Source organism: Asterias amurensis, chromosome 7 (assembly GCF_032118995.1).
Source record: "Asterias amurensis chromosome 7, ASM3211899v1".
In the NCBI taxonomy this organism is placed as follows: domain Eukaryota; kingdom Metazoa; phylum Echinodermata; class Asteroidea; order Forcipulatida; family Asteriidae; genus Asterias; species Asterias amurensis.
This window is the reverse complement of record NC_092654.1, coordinates 19,774,623-19,798,039: the sequence shown is the minus strand read 5'-3', so window position 1 is coordinate 19,798,039 and position 23,417 is coordinate 19,774,623. Positions and strand designations below refer to the sequence as shown.

General features: G+C 37.7%; 1 protein-coding gene across 3 annotated transcripts; it reads left to right on the top strand.

The window, feature by feature from the left end:
- The first annotated feature begins 738 nt into the window (after positions 1 to 738).
- LOC139939404 (metallophosphoesterase MPPED2-like) lies at positions 739 to 23,139 on the top strand. Of its 3 annotated transcripts, XM_071935252.1 has the most exons (8): positions 739 to 1,158; positions 2,296 to 2,363; positions 9,892 to 10,091; positions 11,673 to 11,822; positions 11,862 to 12,008; positions 12,880 to 13,108; positions 13,637 to 13,752; positions 14,205 to 23,139. In XM_071935252.1, the coding sequence occupies exons 2-8, from the start codon at positions 2,353 to 2,355 to the stop codon at positions 14,456 to 14,458; spliced, it is 1,107 nt and encodes a 368-aa protein (XP_071791353.1). In that variant the 5' UTR covers positions 739 to 1,158; positions 2,296 to 2,352; the 3' UTR covers positions 14,459 to 23,139. The 3 variants fall into 3 exon arrangements, with proteins under 3 accessions (XP_071791353.1, XP_071791352.1, XP_071791351.1); XM_071935251.1 differs by lacking the exon at positions 11,862 to 12,008 and having other exon boundaries at positions 739 to 1,154; positions 14,205 to 23,138; XM_071935250.1 differs by lacking the exon at positions 11,862 to 12,008 and having other exon boundaries at positions 14,205 to 23,138.
- The last annotated feature ends 278 nt before the right edge of the window (positions 23,140 to 23,417 follow it).

Sequence of the window (23,417 nt, the reverse complement as noted above, 5' to 3'; positions counted from 1 at the left end):
GGCCATTTAATTATGGGAGTCAACAATTTGACTCCCATAAATGGCCGACCGTGTTAGTCGACGAGGTAAAAGGAAAACAGTGCAATTTCGAGGCATGTTTGTGTGGATCATTGTATTCTACTTTAACAACATCTTTCTACTCATATGCATTTTATAACAGACGGCTACAAACGCTTTTCGAAGACCAACTCGACCGATCCAGGGCAACGTGTTCCTTTAAAAAAGAAAACAACAGGGGCTCAAAGCGGACCACATGGCAGATAGACGAGGACCCAATTTCATAGAGCTGCTCAGCACACAAAAAATGTTTGGCATGAAACTTTTTCCTTGATAAAAACAGAGTTACCAACCAAATTTCCATTTGTTGCGTGTTGCTTGTTACTGGTATTTAGCTATGGTTTGCTTATCCGGAAAAATCATCACCTGGAAAGTGGAAATTTGATTGGTAATCCTGTTTCTATCAAAGCAAACATTTCATGCTGAGAACATTTTTGTGCTTAGCAGCTCTATGAAATTGGGCGCTGATTAGCTTTGGTCAACATATGAAGGGAAAAAACCGCGTACCCAGCCCCCCTTTCACAAAAAACCTTCCTGCCCCCCCCCCCCTCCATTTCTGAAAGTAGTAGTAACTAGAAATACCGCCCTCCTGTGATGAGTGACATCCGCATAATTATGATCAATCGGTGGAGGGCGCTATACATCCTAGAGGAAAAAGTTCGGGTGAGAAGAAATAAAAGGGCCCGGCGATCAAGGACCACTGGAGACACTGTCTGAATTCACGAGGAATATCCTTTGCAGAAAGCTCGTTATTCACGGATATATGATTACCAATACAAGGATCAGATGCTGCAGTTTAATCAAAAAGAAGGAAGGTAGTAAACTGCAAGCTTTGAAGTCGTAACCCGTGGATCTGAATGCAAGATTGACGAGAACAAAACTTAGGAGGTGACGGACGGGCTGTGTGTGTGCGGTGTGAGTGTGTCATTTTTAATGTTTATCAACCAACTATAACCAACGACATCGCATACAATCGGAGAAAGGAGCTTCTTGAACTTGGACTTGGAGCCAGTCTGATGTGGTGGTACAGTTGATTGACAACACGATGGATGTCTCCCGGTGGTGAAACCAGTGTGATTTTAGTAACAAAGTTATTGGTAGGTAAGTTGTCAACAAATGGGGCGGGGTTTCCCGATTTGGAAATGATTGATATAAATAAAAAACAATCATCCGATCCGACTAGACCCAGTTACTGGGGCGCTGTATTCCTTTTTCCCAATTTTGACATTTTCTGTCATAGTCAAAATTCGGAAAAAAAGAGTACAGCGCCCCAGTTACTGGGTCTAGATCTGCCAAGCTTTCTCAATCAGGACAGACTCTCACTATGAGCTTTAAGTCCTGTGGTCTTGTGGACATAGGCCCTAGCTTTAAACAAAATAATTAAAAGTTAAAGCTCAGAATCTTTATTGGACCTAATTAGAATTTCAAGACAGATTCAAAATTAAAAGAGACAAGTTGAATAGGGGCCCCCCTATAATAAAACAGTCAAAATACATGTAAATAAAAACACGGTAGAGTAGAGATTTGTCCCTCTATCAGTATCACTTCTGTTTTTTATGTGTGATCTTTTTGAAAGCATGATACATGTGCAACTCAAACAATCAACAACTTTCTTTTCAGACAAAGATGTTGAATTGAAGAAAACATAGTTGGTTGCGATAACGTAACCCTCCTCGCGATGGTGAAGGCCGGGTTACTAGGCAGTTTCACTGTGAAACAAACACTGGGGCGAAATGATCAAGCACACACAATTTTGACAGCTCATCAACAGATTTGCTCTATTTTTACCACTTCTGAAAATCATCACACAATTTCTTGCAACTCAAACTTAATCCTCATTGTCTAATGAATCCTTTCATTACATGAAAAACATCATTGAGAAAATATTTTGAAGAAAAAGGACAAAAACTTACCAGATCCCGGAGCGAAACAGTCACAAATTTCCCAGGTTAATATTTTGAACCCGAATGGGCGGAGCTTCGGCAACAACTGCAGTCAGCGCAGTGTACCGAACCACAGACAAACTTCAACCTGGGAAATTTGTGACTGTTTCACTCCGGGGTCTAGTAACTTTTTGTCCCTTTTTTCCTCAAAATATTTTCTCAATGATGTTTTGAAAAACTGCCTCAAAAGACGCTCAAGGTACTTCACAGATCCTAAAGATTTAAAACAAAAAGCCAGGTTGTGCACACACACCCTTTTAGTCTGTCTCTTAATTATTGATTTAATTTTAAACAGAGTGTCGATTGAGAGGACTAAGCCTGCTGGTGCACATGGTCTTGCGTCACATTGAATATGTCTTTCAGGTAAGTTCAGTTTGATTTTTCCACCGACCAAAATTTAAAAACTACATGTATGGAAAGCCATACTAATATGCAAATTTAACAGCAAAGCTTACAGACATTGTAGATAACACTTGGATTGTTGGTTTACTCAGGGAGGTAGCTATCTCTACCTCCATGGTTTACTCAAACAAAGCGGTGGAGGTTTAAATGCAAGGGTTCTGTTAGCCTGCATCTGACGTCACACTTTCAGGCTCAGTAAGAATGCCAGATACCGGCCTGAACGAATGCTGCCAAATGTACCTTTGACTTTGCATTCATTTCACACAGAGATTTGCAGTCCATGTATTGTACATAGTGAATAAAACAATTATTACATTATCCCTTGGCAAGACCACTTGTGTAACAAACCAACAGATCTATGGAAACATCCCAAAGGTATCACTGACTCCAAAGGTGACTGAGATTCAGTGGGCACTGCTGGAGAAGCAAACAAGAGATGACTTAAAGGCAGTGGAAACTATTGGTAACTACTCAAAATAACTAAAACTTTGCTCGGTAGCAATTAATGGGGAGAGATTGATAGTATAATACATTGTGAGAAACATCTCCCTCTGAAGTGGTGACGTAAGTTTTTGAGATAGAAGTATTTTTCCACGAATTTGGTTTGAAGACCACAGAATTAGATTTCGAGGTCTCGAAATTGAGCATCTGAAAGCACACAACATCGTGTGACACTGACAACAGTGTTTTTTCTTTCATAGATCTTGCAACTTTGACGACCAATTGAGCTCAAATTTTCACAGGTTTGTTATTTTATGCACGTATGTTGAAATACACCACGTGAGAAGATTGGTCTTTGACATTATTATCAATAGTGTGTAGGGTCTTTAAAGTTTTGCTCTGGGAGCGTCAACATGGCAAAAGACCAAGAGGGCGCCCTGCAACAATATTTTGTTGACACCCTGGAGCAGGACTCTAGCATTAACCGCCTTGACCAACCAGCAATGATGGAGCAAAGAGACCAGGGGAGAGTCATTGTCTGAAATGCCCGAGCTCGCTGGGTATCAGTTATGATGATGATATTATGTACAAACATTATCTACAAGCTGCATCAAAAGTACAATCTGACCATGGAAAGCTAGCGTCACAACCCGTTTATAATCCTAATGAAATAGTTGTATACAATGAAATATAGAGTGTCATGGTCGAGTGGTTAAGAGCATCGAATTCAAGTTCTGGTGCTAAGCCACCGGAGTGTGGGTTCGAATCCCGGTCGTGACACTTGTGTCCTTGAGCAAGATACTTTACTATAATTGCTTCTCTTCACCCAGGGGTATAAATGGGTACCTGCGAGGGTAGAGGTTGATATTGTGTATGAAAAATCAACAAGCGCCTTACAGGCAGCTCAGGGCTGTATACTCCAAAGGGAGCTGAGAAACATTACAGGGATGTTGTTGGCCCTATGACCAGGGTACTAATGTAAAGAGCATTGATACGGTTATTGTGAGATGCGCTATAAAAGAATTTGTTATTATTATTTGTATTGTTTGTTATTAATGAATACATTGGTCCTGTAAGACCAGTGCATGTCTTTATATACAAGTGACTAAAGACAGGGGAACAGTCTAGGGTTCTAACTTTACAGTTTTTGAGAAAGAGGTAATTTTTCACTGAAATAATAAAAGACTTCTAGCTAGAAGTCTTTTATGCTTATCTGAAAGCACACAAATTCGTCCAACAAGGGTGTTTTTTCTTTCATCATTTTCGCGCAACTCCGATGACCAATTGGGCTCAAATTTTCACAGGCTTGTTATTTTATGCTTATGATGGGATACACGTAAGGACATTGGTCTTTGACGATTACCAAACGTGTACCTTCCCTTTAAATGTGAAGTTTGTAAAGGGTTATTTAAAAAATACTCACTAGTCTGCTAAAAAACAAAATTATGTGTTTTCATTATTTAACCTACATGTTATTATTGTGTAAGTAATATCCAAGTATATGAAAAGAACACATGTAGGAAACGTAGGGCCTTTGTGAAGTTGGGCTACAGGAAACAGCTCTGGCACCATAATGCAGGTCCATCACAGTGTCTTTGCCCAGGATGCCAAAAGCACATTCTTTCAAAAACGCTGCACAACGATCTTCAAAAGGGAAGGCAAAGATGAGGGTTTTGGTTCATTAAAGTCATTCAAAAATACATTTTCCATCACGTAAAAAGGCTGAATTAGGAAGACTAGTAACAGGGAAAAAAAAAATTTAAAAATCACCTCTTCTGTTACCCCCTGTACCTCTCTATCAAGCTGCCAATGTTTTGTTTTGTTCCCTTTCACAGGGCTGCATGCTTCGTTTTTGAAAGGGCAAGGGCACCAAGGCATTTTCTTCTCTGGTAAAGGGCACCCTATAAGGAAATTGTAAATTTTTACTGGAGCATTTCAAGGGCACCAAGGCAATTACCAGGGGACACGGAGGCAATTGCCTTCGTTGCCTCCGTGAAGTATCAGGCCTGCTTTGATTGTCAGTGTTGCAGCCAAAGTGTGTGTGTGTGGTGGTGGGGGGGGGGGGGTGTTGGGATCGATCCTGCCCATGACTCAACATTTTTGCCCAGCACTCTGAGCAAAATATACACTGGTCGCCCAGCACAGATTTCCCCTAGAATAAATACAAATATTGTCCATTGTGCATTGATCAGACACACAGCTTATGATTAAAGGAGTATCAAACATCACATAGAAAGAACACCAAAAAGGACATTCAACTTGTTGCATGGCCCCCATAACCTGAACAGTTTGGAAACCTGGCGTCATGTCTACCTGAAGCTTGAACTTCGGCAATACTAATGGCTTTATATTTAAAAAAGCATGAATAATTTTGTTGATTCGCTTGCCCTTGGTGTACTTTTACAGAGTTGGATTTATAACCCACTTCTAAAATTGGTCTATCTTCAACTCTGTTCCCTGGATCCCACAGCATTAACAGACTGAACCTTATCAAAATGTAATTATCCATGATTGGTTAGAGCTGACAAAATAGTCACAGAAAGTGTTTCTGCTTGTGTGATCAACCAGATGAAGAAATATTTAGAAACCTGTGAAAATGTGGGCTCAATTTAAATCCACTGTATAAAAAGCACAGGAGAATATAGTGAGAGTTAGCCTACTGTGCATAATGCACAATTTAGCATGTAAACACATCATCCTTGTTTTTGGATGTGACAGCTGAAATCGACTGTTGCATTTTGGAGGGTTTTCAGATCTATAGTTTTCTCAAACATGACGTAATTTCAGGGGGAACTTACGTCACAGAAAACAACATGAATCTAGTATGATCATCTTCATCATTCCCTGCAGGGCATCATCCTGCTCTTCCTAGTAGGCCTATGCCATTTGGGGTTGCATTACATTTTGACTACGTGCATGATTGAGCATGTTTTAAAAAGAGAGAATAGGGAAATTATACAAGATTTCTGAAGATCATTATTTTAGATCAATTTCTGTTTTTTGTCACTAGTGGATTCTGGGCGAGAATTTTTTTATTTTTAATTGACATCTTTTTTAAATCAAACTAAAACGAAACAACGATTTTGTTTAATCCTCACAGACAAAATAAATTAGTCAAGCTTCCAAAACAAAATAAAGGCATTATGTAAAGCATTTTCTTCTGTTGTAAAGAGGACTGTGGGGGGGGGGGGGGGTGGGGGGGGGGTGCACTTCCAATGGTCCAGTAGAAAATGCCTTGGTGCCCTTGCCCTTTCAAAAACAATGCATCTAGGCCTGGGCCCAATTTCAGTGCTGCTTAGCGGCCAAAGTTGTGCTTACTGTGCAATTTCTATTTCATAGCGCTGCTAACCGTAAGTGCACGAAAAGGCATGCTAATCTTCCGGTGCTTACCGCATGAAAATGACTGACGTCACAATGCAAATCCACGGTAAACACACAAATGGCCGCCCAATTTTTCTGCTAACCTGTGAAATACACTAACGCTTAAGCAAATTTGTCTACTACAGTAAGCACGCAAATTTGCTTACCGTTAAGCCGTTCTATGCACTGTGTACCCAATCTGCCCCATACACACATTGTACTTAAGTTCAGCCACCCACTTTGCACTGAATGCACTTTTCATTATGGCATTGTGCATTCACTAAAGAAACCTATGGCATGTAGACTAACGCAGTCCATGCTCCGCACAGATTGGGTTTCCTTCATTATTAAAGAACACACAGTTTCTGGGTATTTGTTGAATAGGCTGGGATGTTTATTGAAAGTTCGGCAGTATAGTGGGAACCAGGCTCTGTTAGTTGAGCAATCTGAGCTGTACATATTATTTTCTTAAGAGTGTATTTTTTTATTCTCCGTGGAAAGGGTTGACTTGGCCGATTCAACGTTAAGATAAAGTTACGCATTTTAATCAATAAATCTTGCTTTAAATTCTGTGGAAGCTAGTCCTGTTTTGATTTTTCATGAGATTGTAGCCTGTATGCATGATTGAATCAAGCTCTTTAAAAAGACTGCCATCTGGTTCATCTAAAAATGAGTAGTGTAAGTCAAAATTTTAAAAATTAAAGGTGTATGTATTTTACAGCTGACAAAATTGTTGTACACATATAGAGCTGAAAAATTGTTGCAGACACTGAAATAAAAAGCAGGTGAAAATTTTGACATAATTCGTTGTATGAGCAGTAGAAAATGGTGAGAAACCATGCGCAAATACACATTGTCCTTAATTTTGGTTGTAGTAGCCGAAACAAGCTGTTAATTGCGCTATATTTGTTTCTCAGATACAGTTTTCTAAAATATTTCAGAGAGAAATACCTCATAGAAAAGGAAATGGTGCAAACCTTACGAACTAAAATTAAACAATAACATGAATGATGTCTTTATCAAAGAGTACAAAGACATAATCTAACCTAGTTTTATAGAAAAGCATGTCCATGTATGATTTAGAATGATTGCATGCTTCATAATTTGAGTGGTATGCTGTTAATGGAATTTGTCAAGAGCAGTTCGTTCTTCATAACATTTCAACTACAAGAAGGAATTATCATGTTTTAACACAGAGAGGAAATTTATGCAAGATTTCTGAAGATCATTTAGCAATTTCTGTTTCTTTGTTACCAGTGAAATCTGGGGGAGAATGTTGTACGACTTAATTGACTTCTTTTAAAGGCAGTGGACACTATTGGTAATTACTAAAAATAGTTATTAGCATAAAACCTTTCTTGGTGACGAGTAATGGGGAGAGGTTGATGGTATTAAACATTGTGAGAAACGGCTCCCTCTGAAGCGCCATAGGTTTTGAGAAAGAAGTAATTTTCCACAAATTTGATTTCGAGACCTCAAGTTTAGAATTTGAGGTCTCGAAATCAACCATCTAAACGCAGACAACTTCGTGTGACAAGGGTGTTTTTTTCTTTCATTATTATATCGCAACTTCCATGACTGATTGAGCTCAAGTTTTCACAGGTTTGTTATTTTATGCATATGTTGAGATACACCAACTGACAATTACCAATAGTGTCCACTGCCTTTAAAATTGTAACTAATAATTTAAAATGATCTAAATTGGGATGTTGAGATTACTCATATTCTAAAGATTAGGTACCACTCACACGGTTGTGAATTTAATAAGACATAATGTGTGCATATAAAGATGAATAATTTACTTCAAGAATTAAAATCTGGTTAATTTGCATCCATCTCATAATTTCAAGAAATCCAGTAATTTCTGCATTTAATTAAATGTACACTATGATTAATTCGCAGTCAATATTAGCTCAAATTTGCGTAAACATACTTTCTACTACCTCAATTTCCCAATACTAATGCAGTTACATGTAGCTCACATTAAGAGATAGCAGCACAATTTCATTGGATATTTTACACTCCGTCCGCTAATAAACTACACACACAGCCGACACATCGCACAGCATTGACTGGCCTGGATATTCAGTACACGCACCTGGGGAATTCCTAGGCACTGAGTTATACTTCCTACGCCTCTCAGTACACTGTCTGTTTTCCCTAGTACCCTGCTTACTCTACGTTGATGTCTGAAGAACGGTGAAAAAGAAGCGGGAAAAAAAGAAGAGGGGAAAAAATATCGTGATACCCTAAGGGGCTGACCTCATTTCAGTTCGGTCTCTGAACTTCACGTCATGCTGAGAAGAAGAAACAAAATTAACGCCCATCATCACAGGCCGATGAAAAGGGAATTAAAAAACTTGACCCAATATGAGAAATTCCAGAGGGGTAGGGTTGTGTCTGTGGCTGGAGGAGATGGATGAGCTTTAGAAAAACAAACGAGGAAGTTTTTAACGAATAGGTTAGACCCTCGGGCTGGGGTTATATGTAGAACTTTTTCTTCTTTCTTTATATGCATGTGATGCTACAAAACATAGGTCTCTAATTACATGTATGTCTGTGCATTGAGCACATTATTGTAAAAGTATTATGTATACGTACATGTAGGTTGTTGATTTGTTAAGTTGTTTCTTCACATTGCTATATTTTATTCTTAATAAAACAGTATTGAGAATTTTTTTTTATCCAGTAAAGGGTAGAACTTTTAACATGTATTTCCTTTGCTTTGATTATCAAGAACACAAATATATTCATTAATTTAATACTACATAGTATAGACGATGTGACCTGTGACATCACATGGTTACAAAAGAGCCACAGATTCTGGACTTCCTGCAGGCACAATTTGTACACAGCCTAATGGAAGAAAACATAAAATCTTATATTTTATGGAGATTGCACTGTCTAATTCCTATCAACTTTTGATATGATAAAAGGGGGCACATTTCAAAACTTGTCCAGCTTTACTTTCATAATTCTTGGATTTATGTGGAAATTATGAAAATTAATATTAATATGTGTAATTTAATATCATTTTCCCATATGACCTGTGCAGTATCTTGCCTGCCAGAATGCCCAAAGAATGTAAGGTTACACTTAATGTAAACAAGATTCAAATGGTCAATAGTATGCTAAATTTGTGTCTGGATTATAGAATACTGTATCAGTACTCGAGCTGCTAACATAAATGATCAAACTGCCTCTAACCACGGGGTAATCTTGGTGGTCTAGTGGTAAACCATCTGCACTAGAAGTGCAAAGGTGGTGGGTGTGAATCCTGCAATGCCTGAGTGATTTGCCTGTGGAGGATTTGTTCTTTACACAGAATTTAGGAAAGTACTGAGTTTACACTACAGTGCTTGGGTAAAACACAGGACATACAAATAAAAATATAATAAACATTCTTTTTATGGTTTGATAGAAATTGTTTGTATTTTCTTATTGCTGAATCAAATACCTTTGTTTCACACTTCAAGGAATGGTACAATTGTGGTGTGGGTATAAAATTATTATTCAATTAGTTTTTCAGTAAGAATTTTGGCTGGTTGCCAGTTTTGCTTTTAAAAGCAAGATTTTTCTGTGTTAGAAGCAAGATTTTTCTGTGTTAGAAGCAAGATTTTTCTGTGTTAGAAGCAAGTTTATATAAGGTTGTAACCCGAAGTCCACTTAATTTAATTTCTTCCAACAGACGCTTCCTTCGCGCAACGGGAGGGCGTAGTTTATCATCCAAGCCTCGGGATGAAGACATCAAGGATGAGTATCCCGGAGAGGTGACCGTCCACCCAGAGACCAACAAACCAACTTACGTCTGGGACTGTATCAAGAATAAATCCTCTACAGTCTGTAGGGTGGTTCAACCGCTAGACCCAAGCACTCCAAAACCAGAAGGTTTGTAATAGTAAATGGGATTTAGAGGCTTTGCATAGTGAGGAATCAATATATTTGGTTTGCGAAGTCTCCCCCCCCCAAAAAAAATCTGAAAAATCTGCTCCGCGGTAGTAGAATCATAGCATGCATAGCAAGGCAATTCTCTCAAGAACAAACTCTACCTGGCAAGTAGATATAAACCAATGGCCAATGGTGTTTCCACAAATAATAATCATAATAATAAAAAAGACTTGTAATGCGCACGTGTCCACCCTGCTGGGTGTTCAAGGCGCAGAAAACCAAATAAGTTTGTAATATTGTTGGTGAGGTATTGCTTACTGCTATACCAGCCAGGCCTACATCTGTATGGAATTTAAAGGGGTAACCCTGTTGCAGCTCGAGGAGTTGGTGGCAACTGCCCCTGGAAAACTAGTTGGATTGTAGCCCACACCTTGAAGTGGCCTTCAGGCCTTGGCCCGATTTCATAGAGCTGCTTAAGCACAAAACTTTGCTTAAGCAAAAAAAATCCTTGCTTAGTAAAATCAGATTACCGGCCAAGACTCCACTCAATTGTTATGCTAAGTGAACAACAGCTAAATACCAGTCACAATCAATATGATATAACAATTTTGCCAGTAAGGTGTGTAAAATAAGCGAGCTGTTTTCGTGCTTAAGCAAATTGTTTGCTTAAGCAGCTCTACGAAATTGGCCCCTTGTGTGTCTGGCAAATTGCATACACAAATTTAAAAAAACAAAAACAATATGCAGCAAGTAAGACAGACAAACTTGATGGGGATAACTGCTGAAGCACAGAAAGAATCTAAAGCTAAAAACAAAAATGCCAGAATAATGTTACCAGCCAAAGCAGCACATCTCGACAGTACTATTTTTTGACTGGTCTCCTGCTTAGTTTTGCTTAGCAGGAAATTGTCAAACAAAATTGTCAGCTATTAAGTTTAATTGAGTGCTTAATGGTAAGCAAACTTTTCTGATTAACTGCTTTCGAGCACAAAAAGTGAATGGTAACTAGTTCATTTTTGCTTAGGGGGAAATTGTTTAACAACATTGTCTGAACATTTACAGTAGTGTTAATTGTGTACATGTACATCATGTGGGATGCATATTAGCAAAGTTTCTGTTTCTTGCTTAGTATATGTACATAACTGTGACGCTTTGTGCATATTGTAAGCTTAAACGGTGGCACGCTCACTTTCTGTAGATTTTTTTTTTGACTGTTTTTTCCTTTAAAGTTTTGATAGTTTTGTCATTCAAGAAGTCTAAAAACATCATTTAGTCGTTGTATCATCTTGTACATCGTTGTGTTAATCTGTTTCTTTCTTGTTTCTTCAATGTTTTTCATTTTGTCATTTTGTGATGATTATACAGAAATTATTTGTCTCTGAAGGGTTTTGTCATGTCATGTCATGTCTGAAGCGAATGGCTACGGCTATGACAATTGGCTATACCCACGACACTGGATATTTGACATTCTAGCCATATCCACTGATGAAGCCAATATTCGGTCACAGCCTTATATTTGCATGAAATATCATCTATCTTGCATGTTGCTTTTCAAACCCCTTGCATGTTATCCCCACCCAGACGCTGTACGCTTTGTTTGTATATCCGACACGCACAACCAAGCAGCACGGCTTTTACCCACCATCCCCGACGGCGACGTTCTCATCCACGGCGGTGACTTTACAAACGTCGGCAGCTTAAAAGAAATCAAACAATTCAACGATTTTATGGGTAAGTCTGGTATCCTGTCTCCTTTCTTTCCTTTAACAGATCATACCAGGTTTGTGTGTATATCAGACACATTTTCAAGAACAAGTCACATGGCGAAGATTCCAGATGGAGATATTTTGATTCATGCTGGGAACTTTAGTAATATCGGGTTGCCACGGGAAGTGATTGCATTTAATGAGTTTCTAGGTAAGTGACATGAAATAAGTTACTGTTACTGTTGGTTTTATGGCTTACTAGTGTTGGAGACAATACCTCACAGTCTTTCAAAACTGAGACCTTACTGCTCAAGACTGAAACCAAAGATCTCATTGACAAATGTAAAAAAAAAAAAAAACATTTTATTGTTGAAATCTACACAGAAGGGGGTCCTCAGTTTGAGGTTTCACTTAGACCCATTAACTTGGCTGTATACGTATTGTTATTCAACTGAAACATAAGACTAATAGACTTGTCTGGTCATAAGTTTACTAGCCTGACATTAAAACCACTGGCCTAGGGTCTCAGATCCAGTGTAAAAATTGAGCCCTGAATTGAGGGGGATATTTGTCTGGTTTCCAAGGATTTTAAGATTTAGCGAGCAAATTAATGTCAACAGGACCTTTGAGGTTTGCAGGCCTGATACTTCACGGAGGCACTGCCCCCTGGTCATTGCCTTGGTGCCCTTGAAATGCTCCAATAAAAAGTTACAATTTCCTCATAGGGTGTCCTTTACCAAGGAGAAACTACCTTGGTGCCCTTGCCCTTTTCAAAAATGATATTTGTCTGGTTTCCAAGGATTGTAAGATTTGTAAGCAAACTACTGTCAACAGCACCATTGGGGTTTGCAGGCCTGATACATCAGGGAGGCAATGAAGGTAATTGCCTCCATGCCCCCTGGTCATTGCCTTGGTGCCCTTGACTTGCTACAATAGAAATTTACAATTTCTACAAAGGGTACCAAGGTACAGTTTAGGCTATACCGAGGAGAAAATGCCTTGGCGCCCTTGCCCTTTCAAAGACAAAGCATACAGGCCTTGTTGTAGCGAATCTAATTCATCTCTCAATTCAACCCAAACAGGAAAGTTACCTCATAGGCATAAGATCGTCATCGCTGGCAATCATGAGGTGACCTTTGACCGGCAGCTAATGACGGAGCAGAACAGTCATGTGTTCATGAGTTTTGCAACAGCGCTACAAGAGGTGAAGCAAGAAGACTGGAAACATATCCCCTCACATCTCACCAACTGCACCTACCTAGAGGACGCCGAGGTCAACATTATGGGATTCAGAATCTATGGATCACCATGGTAAGCAGTGTTGTAGCCAGGGTGGGCGGTGCTGGTAGGGCATGCCCAGGACTCGTCATTTTTGCCCAGGGAAAGAACACAGTCAAAATACCATTCAACTTATTGCATGGCCCCATAACATGAACAGCTTGGAAATCCTGGCGTCATGCCTGAAGCTTGCAGTTCAGCAATAATTGCCCCATTTTCAAACATGAATAATTTTGTTGATCCACTCGCCCTTGGCGGACCTCGAAAATTTGTGGATGTGTTGCCCAACACTAAAAAATTTGCAACCCTGATGGTAAGCATAATTGTATGAAAAGAGGGTATTTCGATAAAGATGGACATGGGACAATCTCAAGATAACAACATTTTGAAGCCTTGAAGGGGCACAGCAATTTTCCTCTGGTTAAGGCCACTTCTGTATTGAAACCTTGCAAAGGGCACCACAGCAAAAAGCACAGGGCACCACAGCAATTACTGTGGGTGCTGTGGGTTAATTTTGTTTCTAAATGGTATATTTGTGTGTGTGTGTTTTCTTGCTGACAGGCAACCAGAGTTTTGTGACTGGGCGTTCAACCTACCTAGAGGCAAGCCTCTGCTTGATAAGTGGAACCTTATCCCGACTGGGATTGATATCCTAGTCACTCATGGACCACCACTAGGTAAGAACTTTCTGGGCTCAAATTTAGGCTCAAATTCCACAAGACCTCTGCCGTGGATTTCATAAAACTCTTCCTAACTTAAGACTAATCTTAGGACTTAGGATGAGTCCAAACCCTGCACTGTAGCATGCAGTTATTAAGATTAATCCTAAGTTAGGAAGAGTTACTCGTCCTAACTCGAGATAAGACGAGTCCTAACTCATTGTGAAATTGACGGCAGGGCTTGTAGCTCAAAAAAAGGTTTCTCAGACTGAATCTTATTTTACAAGACCAGAATCTTCAGGAGAAAGAAATTCATATTCACCTCGCACTGGATTTGAACCCCAAAACTTCTGCAACTTCTGCAAATTGCAGGGTGTGGTTTATGAGTTTAATTGCTCTACACATCAAAGTTCATGTTACAAAGGAGAGTTTGTTTCATTTTGCATATATTTTTTACACTTCCAAATCAGGTCACGGTGATTTAACCACGAGTAAAGAGCGCGCTGGCTGTGTGGAACTCCTGACCTCGGTCCAACGCCGGCTAAAACCAAAGTATCACATCTTTGGCCACATCCACGAAGGATACGGCATCACCACAGATAACACGACCACCTTCATCAATGCCTCCATCTGTACGGTCAACTACAGCCCTTCCAACCATCCCATCGTGTTCGACCTACCGACCCCAAAAGTACCAACAATGGAGGCTGAGACATCTCTTTGACTCTCTGGGGCGGAACCACCTTTGACATCTACGATCCCAAGTTACCCGTTATTGTACACACATTGATCTGGTTCATCTTCCACCAATGACCTTTAACCTATGACCTTTGAGTGCAGAACTACACCATTGTGTCTGACGGTAAGTGATGCCAGTTATCCATAAATGGTAGAAGAGATGTTGAGGGCAACACATTTGCTGTGTGCAGTGGAACATCAAATGAACATCAAAATCAACATAGAAATAACAAGCTATTTTGGTTTGGTTTTCTACTTCTGATGTGTTTCAAGTAAAGCGTGCATTTCAGTAAAGGTTGAAAGTAACTGGGTAAAATTTATTTGAATGAATTCCCAGAATCATAGCAATGGACAGTTCATCCTTTCCAATTTGGAATTGTAACAATTTTTGATAAAATCTTTTTTTCCAGTTGATCATTTTGGTTTTGTTTTTTTGAAATAAACACTTGTTCTTATTGTGGACAGTAGTTGACGAGTCTCCCACCGTTTCTAAACTCGACCAAAAGTGATTTTGCTATCTCAATTTTTTTAAAATACCAAAAGAAATGTGGATTTTCTGCTGCATTTTCCACCTTGAAACCTGTGCATAACGGGATGATACTTATAATAATACAAGTAGTGTGCACAATTTGAAATGTTAAATACCGTTTCTTTTAAGAAATTTCATAGTTTTATACTACTTTATCCTATATAAACTATAGTGAATTATTACTGAAAATGTTTTGTTTCTACACAAATTATACAAACCAGATTGTATGTACTGCATTGTTACCATGCGGTTTTGTTACTACGAGAAATGTTGGCATGGCAACATTGATGAATATTTATGAGTCTGCCAAGACAACAAAACAACAACTGATTTGTGAGACTTGACGAAGTGCAATGTTTCATGTCACATGGGTTAGAAGTGATGATTTATTGGACAAATGATTTTAATGTTTTATTGATGCATTGATGAATATTCACATGTCACATGATGTCAAGTTGTGATTTCATTGGCCAACTGAGTGGCAGGGTTGAGTAGTATGCTAAATGAGGTGTAAAATTTAGACGAGCTTCTTATTGTATTAAGAAAAAGCTTGTTAAAGAAATAAAATATTGTACTCACTTAAGTGGCAATGTCAATTTTACCGACTTATTCCGAGAGGCATTATGAGAGGGCAAGGCCATTTTATATTGTTCAATGTGTTCAAAGGTCACCTCCATTGGGAGAATCTGTTGAACAACTTTTGTAGGGGCACCAAGGGCGTGACCAGAGAAAAAAAAACCATGACCAGAGAAAAACCGTAGCCCTAGCCTCTGTGTTATTCCAGGCTAGCAATGTCACTTGGACATTAGTTGAGAAACAGCCTCATCGTAAGAATGGGTCATACGTTAAGTAGAGACCCTTTATCATGGTTGCAACAGCTGGCAAGAGACTTTGCATAAGTCTCACGCGTGTTCAAATATTTTTGGTCGCACATACGTGTTTCAGCACATGACAGACACAAATTTGCACATTTTAACAGAAGTGAACAGTCTAGTGAAAACTTGTTTGTGTTAAAACAGATGTTTCCCTTTTAAAAATGAAACCATGTTGTGAGTCATTGAATATACACAGAACTATTTTGTACACACATAACATTAGTATGTTAAATTATTTGCTTGCTGTGTCCATGTCATTGATTTTACATTTACTCACACTGGTCCTATGGGAAAGTTGACATTTTGTGTCATAATTTCCACAAAAATCAAGAGTTATGAAAGTAAAAGCTGGTCAAGTTTTGAGATGTGCCCCCTTTCATCGTAACAAAAGCTGATAAGAATTAGACAGTGCAATCTCCATAAAATATAAGATTTTATGTTTTCTTCCATTGAGCTGTGTGCAAATCATGCCTGCAGGAAGGCTCTGTGGCTCTTTTGTAAACATGTGATGTCACAGGTCACATCGTCTATAGTGCAATATTTTACCAGACTGCTCAAATAGGGTTATTTTGTAGCTATTTTTGGTGTGTAATCTAACCAAACAGAACTTATCTGTGAATTTTATGAAGGATTTTTAAACACAATTTATTTATCTTTCAAGAGTCTTTTGTACAAAATGTGTTTAATATTGTTTTGGCGTTGTTAGATGTGTATCAAAAACCTAATATATTGAAAAAGGAATGTCACTGTATCTCCTTGTTTTAAAATGTGTTGTAAAAGCATTTTAGTTGTATTTGTTTCAGTGAGGTTTAGAGATGTTTTCTATATTTAGTGCAATAAAATAATTCATACCCAGATGTACAAATTAATGTACATGCATATCTTGAACTTGACTGGCACTAGGCAAATGTTTTCATGTGCCAATTTTTTTACCCATGGTGATATTTTCAATTAGAGAGAATTGTACGATAATCTTAACTAGGAGCTCAGCTTCTTGCCAAGGAAACCAAGATATTCCCAAGCCATGAAGGAAAATCAAGTGACAAAAAAACGTATTAAATTTTTGTTTTAATTTATTAATGTTACAACTTACCTTTATATTAATTAATGGTTTATCAATGGTTTATTAAGGCCGGTTTATAGTCGATCGCGCAATGGAAATGTTGACGCGCGACACAGTTTATAGTCATCACTGAGGCCTAAAAACTATGTCTTTTTTGATCGCGTGTCAAGATTTCCATCGCCCGACCATCACGCGACCGACTATAAACCGGCCTTTATGGTGCAGCCCAACTGAACATTTTAAAACCATTTAGCCTTCGAGAAAGATTCTGCTAGGGTCGAAACGTCGGGCCATTAACTATTTTGTTGTAATTTTTAAACAGATCCGAACAATGCATGAAGAGTTCTGATGAACTTGAGTTCATTTTTAGAGTACAGGTATTATAAATTACCTCATTACAATAGGTACAGGATTTATAACAGCACCATCTGGGTCATGGATAAAGAGTTAGGCCACAAGGTTACCAGCCAAAGTATCTTTTCACACATACTTTTTGTAACTGGTTTCCTAAGGCTTGGAATTTCATCTTTGAGACGACAAGGCCACCTTTGTTTTGTAAAGGGCAGTTCCATTGGAAAATCTTGACTTGTGCAAAGGTACCAAGAGCCAAGACCAGGGCAATGAAGGCCATTGCCTCCGTGGCCATTGTGTAATTCAAGGCTTGCTTCATGCTTATTATTGCTTAGCAGAAAATTGGTAAGCACTATTGTCAGCTCTATGAAAACTTGGCCGTTTAGTAAGCAGCAGTTTATTGCTTAAAATTGGAAAGTGAACAGTGCTTCCAAACTGAAAATAGCTTAATTCTCGCAACCTCGAGACTGAGAGCAAGTCTAATCAGGGGCTTTGACCAGAACATGGCAATTTTTGCTTCCACTAAAGTTATGAAGAACACACCGAAGTTGTGGCTTAACCAATAGTTTTTGCTTAACCAGTGGTAATGACTTAACCAGTGGTAGTTGCTTAGCCAGTCTAAGCTTAACCAATGGCAGTGGCTTAGCCAGTGGTATTGGCTTCGTATTGGCTTAAACCAGTGACAGAGTCTTAACCATGGCTTAACCAGTGGCATAGTCGCTTAACAAGTGCGTAGCCTTGCTCTATGATCAGTGGTACTGGCTTCACCAGGCAGTGGTAATGGCTTACCCAGTGGCATGGTTGCTTAACCAGTGGTTGTGGCCTGACCCCTCTTATTTCCCTGTGGTGATTCAATTGTTAATTCTTACCCCTATTGTCTGATACATCAGTATTTCAACAATTGTTTCTAACATATTACTGGTCTTCCATAACAATGAAACATGACCAAATTTTTACTGCAGTAATTAATGATTTTTTGATGCTAGAGTATTTTATACTTCACCTTATTTACAGGGCTACTTTTGTAAAATGAAAAATATATTAACTGCCAATGTTTAGGCATTTCTTGGGGGTTATTTTACCTCTTATTTGCTGCTATGTCACATATAACTTTCCCAAGAAGTGTTTCTGAAAGTATTGTTTGTAATCAATGCTATCATTTAGTTAAAGGATTTGGGTACTTTTTGTGGGACACAAACCACAAACGCCCACAGATTCACATTAAACTTATACAAGGTTTAAATACAACGAATGGTAGAAATCTTCCCTTAAAACATTACTTGCTGAGGTGCTGTAGTTTTTGAGAAATGAGTAAAACAATTTCACGCACAAAAAAATCATCTCAGTGAGATGAAAATTGTTTTAGCACAAACAACGGATTTACGCAACTCCTGAAAACATTGCTCTGTAACTTTATGACTAACGAAGCTGAAACTTCTACAGGTAAATTATATTACATACATCTTCATTCACATTGAGTAAGGATACATGTCATGGCAAAACCTTGATGTCCGAAAGGTATCAAAACCCTTAAAATCACAGAAGCTTTTCGGATAACTAAAACAGTAACTATAACATTTCTCTTTGAAATATATTGCCAATGACAAAACTTAAGTTTTAATGGAAAAATAAGGACACAAATTTGTTGTAATATGTCAAAATAAATTTGAACTGTCTGACAAAGGATTTTAATGTAGGGACCATTGATTTTGTAACAGTTTTATAAAAGTTTAACATGCATTTTTTATAAAAGATTTACACAAAGTATTTACCGCTCATAAATGAACGACTGAGCTGTATCATTGATGCCCAGCTATTGGCACAGAAAAGGGCACGACTACAGGAAAAAACTACACCGATTCTAACATCACAAAAGAATAAAATGACTTCAATTTTTGTAAATTAACATTGTATTTGATATTGAATGAATATACACAACTTGTGAAGCCTTGGAGAATTTGAACCAAGAACCTTCCAAATCAAAGACTTTAGCTAAAAGGGTCTTTACATGTTTGGTAGTGACTCTGAAAATTGATGACAATTAAAACGTACTTGGTAAGAAGTACACCAGCTGTGGATAGTACAGTATAATGAATATTGAGAAATGTTTCACTTCAAGTGGTTATGGAAGAATAATGTCACTTTTTATCACACACAAATGTAATCTGAGAAGCATTATACTGACAGTTACATTTCTCAGATTGTGAATTTTGAAAAAGGGATATTTTGAGCATGAATTTCAGTACCCTTTGCCTCTCCTTGTATGGGGGAAGGAGCAAAGCACGGTGAGTGCAGGCCAGTGCACACTACACAATGGAATGTTTGGGGTATATTTAGATGTCAACTAACCCAACAAAAAAGGACATTCAGAAACTGTGAATCGTTTATAATTCTACCATTATTTAGTTTTGACAAGTTTGTGTGTAATGTCTTCTGGCGTCAAGTGGTTAAAATTCCTTTTTCTCTGTCCTTCCAAATTCATACCCTGAATTTGCCAGATTCTGATGTACTTTGAACTAGAGGCAATGACCAGGGGGCATGGAGGCAATCACCTTTGTTGCCTCTGTGAGGATCAAGCCTGCTGATAAACATGAGTAGGTTCTTATTTAAAAAATTAGAGGGCTTTGTGTTAAACCCTTGATACTAAAAACACTTCAGTTTTATTTCAATTTGAAAATTCAATGATGGAAAACTGTAGTGTAGAGATCCTCTAACATTGTGCACTCTCATGGGAAACAATATGGATTCAGCAATGCGTGTACGCTTTACAGCGATGTGTGTACGCTTTACAGCGATGTGTGTACGTGTTGCCTTATGACAGTAATGGCCTACATACATCTTCCCAATCTAAATGGAATACACTATACAGTATGTTGAATAATGCACCATCTGTATCTCCACTGCCAAACATCATTTTAAGTGGTGGGTAGCCGTGTTAGTCGGGTTATTGCAAAGAAGGAAATAAATGTAGCACTTTAATGACAAACTAGTATATTTATTTATTACTAGTTGGACATTTAAGTGCTACATTTTATTTTTTCTCTTGGCAAATACTACTTGCTAATTCAAATGTGAATGCATTTGTGTCTTTCCACCTTTTTATAGTTATCAGTTTTTACAAGAGTGTTTTTACTAATTTCTTATATACATATTTGTAACATTTATGAGAACATTTTACAGTCTCAAACTATTGGAAGGGAAGTTGGAATCCCTGGAGAAGTCGAAAGTAGATGCATTTTTTTTATTAGAAATGTAAAATGCAAGAGAAAATAAGAACAGTGTCATGCAGTAACCATTTTTGTAAAGTACAGTGGTGTTCCGATGACATAAGTTGAACAGGATTCACTGCATTATTGTCGCATTTAATTGGAAAAGGGCATTAGGATCCAATGAATTTGGCTTAAGCGAGGATAGGGGCGAGTGCTTGGTGGAGATGATATTTATATAAATCAGGTCAAAGGTCAAGTGTAAATAAATGGATATACATAAAGGTAGTTAGTCAACTAAAGTATTACCTCGGTTGCAATCAGTATTACAACAAAAATCTGTCTCCCGAAAAACCAGGAATTTTTCAATAGAATGTAAACATGAAAGCAGATTTTTGTCAGAGGACTTCCAGAGAGTGATGCAAGAATACACTTGCTAGGCAATGATAAGAAGTTTAGAATGTTAGCAATGCTGTGCTAGGGAGCTGTACATTTTGTAGACAAAAAGAAAGAAAGCGGCAGAAAATAAGGCGAGTGCAGCCAGATTGTGTAAATGTATCATGTAAAGAATGTCAAGTGTCTTGTTCCATTTGCCAGGCACCACCTAGGGGGGAAAAGTGTTTAAAGAAACGACATTTGTAGACTTCAAAAGGGTCAAGGGTTCTCAAGATTTGAAATGTCAAGACTCTGGGTAATGTCTTAACCTAGAAATCTATCCATTTTAAAGGTAGGGTCAAACTTTGGTAAGGGCATTGACAAAGTAAATTGTTATTTTCTTCCGAACGCATGTTGTTATAAATATGGTAATGGTAGTTGCATTCACAAAATTATTTGGTCAGTATGAAGTGCCCTCGTTGATTTAAAATCAATTAACATGTTTCAAAAGATTGGAACTGAGGTCACTTTTGGAGATTTTACCCTGGTGTCCGTTTGTGAATGCAGCAAGCATAATATGTTCAGTTAGTACCCGCTGTCACCTTACTCAACCGAAAGGATTTGACATTCTTGATGAGAATACTGTCAATGTTTTCTGCATTGTTGACTATGTATTCAGCTGTAAAATTTATTCTGGATAATTTTGGCAACAAAAGTCAGCATTTTGTTTTCAAAAACAGGTACATGTATACAGGAAAGATATTTGGTCCTTGGAAACATTTTGGACACCGGCGTTGACCTCCTTTTTTTTAGGCTATTAAATCACAGTTCTTTTGAATTTTACAAGGGAGACAAAAAAAATCAGAAATCAGAAACATGCATTCATTCTATCCATTCTATCCAGTTGATTTTACAAGTAATGTATTGTATAAAACACAGCTGTGCATGTTAACGTTACTGTAATGTTATTTATTTTCAAGGAGGTACTTTTGATGTTTAGCAAAATTGCAGATGTTATCAGGAATATTGTACAGTGATATGTAAATGAGACAGCAGGATATTGGAATGGTTTATGCATAATTGATTAATTAATTAATTTATGTACAACTTTTGACTCGTTTAAAAAACATGAAAATGTTGTGTTCTTTTGATTTTTGATTAGTGCAATGTCATGTATCAGCAAATCAGAATTATTTCTCACTGTTTTTAATACAATACAATAATTTTGTCTAGTACTCAATACTTGTGTCGTGACACCAAATGCATCACTCACAAACACAACTCTAAAAAACCAACGTCATATTTTGTTTGATTCTGTTGGACTGAGGACTGTACTAATAAACTGATTTGGGGGCTTTTTGAATGACACAAAACACAAACACTACAGATTTACGTTAAATATACACGGTTTAAAATTAATGACGGTAGAAAAAATTCCCTTAAAGTATTACTGGCCGAGGTCCTGTAGTTTTTGAGAAATGAGTAGAACAGTTTAGCGTGTTCAACAGATTTATGCGACTCTCCTGAAAACATTGCTCTGTAATTTTCATCTCTCTCTCAAAAACTTGACGACTAAGAAGATGAAAGATCTACAGGTAAATTATACGACATACATCTTCATTCACAGTGAATAGGGAATCATGTAATGGCCACAAACTTAATCAACAAAAGGTATCAAAACCCTTTAAATGCTTTACATGAAATCAGGCATTTAACACTAATCAGAGACCAACAGCTTGAATGTGGAGTACAATGTTTGGTGTTGATTAAGGTGTTGGATTTTCTTACGGGTGAGTAAGGATCCTAGAAGATCACTCAAGGGAATTAGGGTTAAAGAATCTTATGGAAATGAGAAAGTTCCTATTAACAATTCCTAGAAGATTATGGAAATTGACCCAAAAACAGTTTGCATGAAGATTAGCAAAGCTATTGTTTGCATTTGTGGCATGGTAATGTTTCTCTTTTTATTTTAAAACAAAAATTGTTGCAAGAGTCAATGGCAAATGCTTCAAAAGGTTAAAGTTGACTTTTGAAAAATAAATCTCTATTTACAGAGATTTTGTATTAAATAGATCAAGGATAATATAATATTGCAAGAGAATGAGTATAAATTGTTCACGCTTGTTTGAAGTGTTGCATGACATCCACAACGTTTTGTACTCATAAATAATTAGTCCCTCGAAAATGTGTTTTTGTACTTCATTTGCTACCGAGATATTAAATAAATAAACATGAATCAAACAAGTTTTTTTCTAATAAATGTCATTTATTTCATAGAATTGTTTTTGATACGCTTTTGTTTATATTTCTAACTGAATAATATTAATACATGTAGTCAAAGAAAGTGTAACTTTTTACAAAAAACTAGATATACTGTAAAAACAACTCAGTCATAAATTTACTGTAAAGGATCATTGAATTTCCTTTCAACATAAGTCTTTCCAAGACGTGCAAACTGCTTATACCTTTGTCTTAAGCCCGGTTCATACTTCCTGCGAATCCGAAGCGAGTTTTGACGTCACATGGCTGGTTTCGCAGCGCATGTT